At 67.8% G+C, this 311-nt stretch overlaps 1 protein-coding gene across 1 annotated transcript in view; it reads right to left on the bottom strand.

The window, feature by feature from the left end:
* Window positions 1-185: 185 nt before the first annotated feature.
* LOC104500616 (MMS19 nucleotide excision repair protein homolog) overlaps window positions 186-311 on the bottom strand; it is a gene marked incomplete at its 3' end in the record, with an annotated part of 8,486 nt that continues 8,360 nt past the window's right edge. The window contains exon 17 of the mRNA XM_010144284.1: window positions 186-311. This exon is cut by the window's right edge and continues 28 nt beyond it. Within this exon, the coding sequence (XP_010142586.1) occupies window positions 186-311 (126 nt within the window).

Consider the following 311-nt stretch of genomic DNA (forward strand, 5'->3'; position numbering starts at 1 on the left):
CCGCATCAAACAGCCACAGCGCCCACCCAACCCCCTGCCCGGCCTGTGCTGGGATCCCGGGGCAAAGCAGCCCTCCTTACTCCCCCCTCCCCAGCGGGATCCCAGCCCACCCCTGGGCTCCTTGTACCACCCCCACTCCCTCCCAGCCAGGACCGGTAAGTGAGGCAGCTCCCGCCCAGACGCACTCTGTGGAGCTGCCGGCCACGGGCTGCGTTACCTTTCTGCACCTTCCGGAGATGCTGCAGCAGGACAGGGATGGTCTCCCCCACGATGCTCGTGTGGGTGGACACAGCTGCCAGAGCCTGCAGGCA

This window comes from Buceros rhinoceros, unplaced genomic scaffold (genome assembly GCF_000710305.1).
Source record: "Buceros rhinoceros silvestris isolate BGI_N320 unplaced genomic scaffold, ASM71030v1 scaffold41029, whole genome shotgun sequence".
NCBI classification, from domain to species: domain Eukaryota; kingdom Metazoa; phylum Chordata; class Aves; order Bucerotiformes; family Bucerotidae; genus Buceros; species Buceros rhinoceros.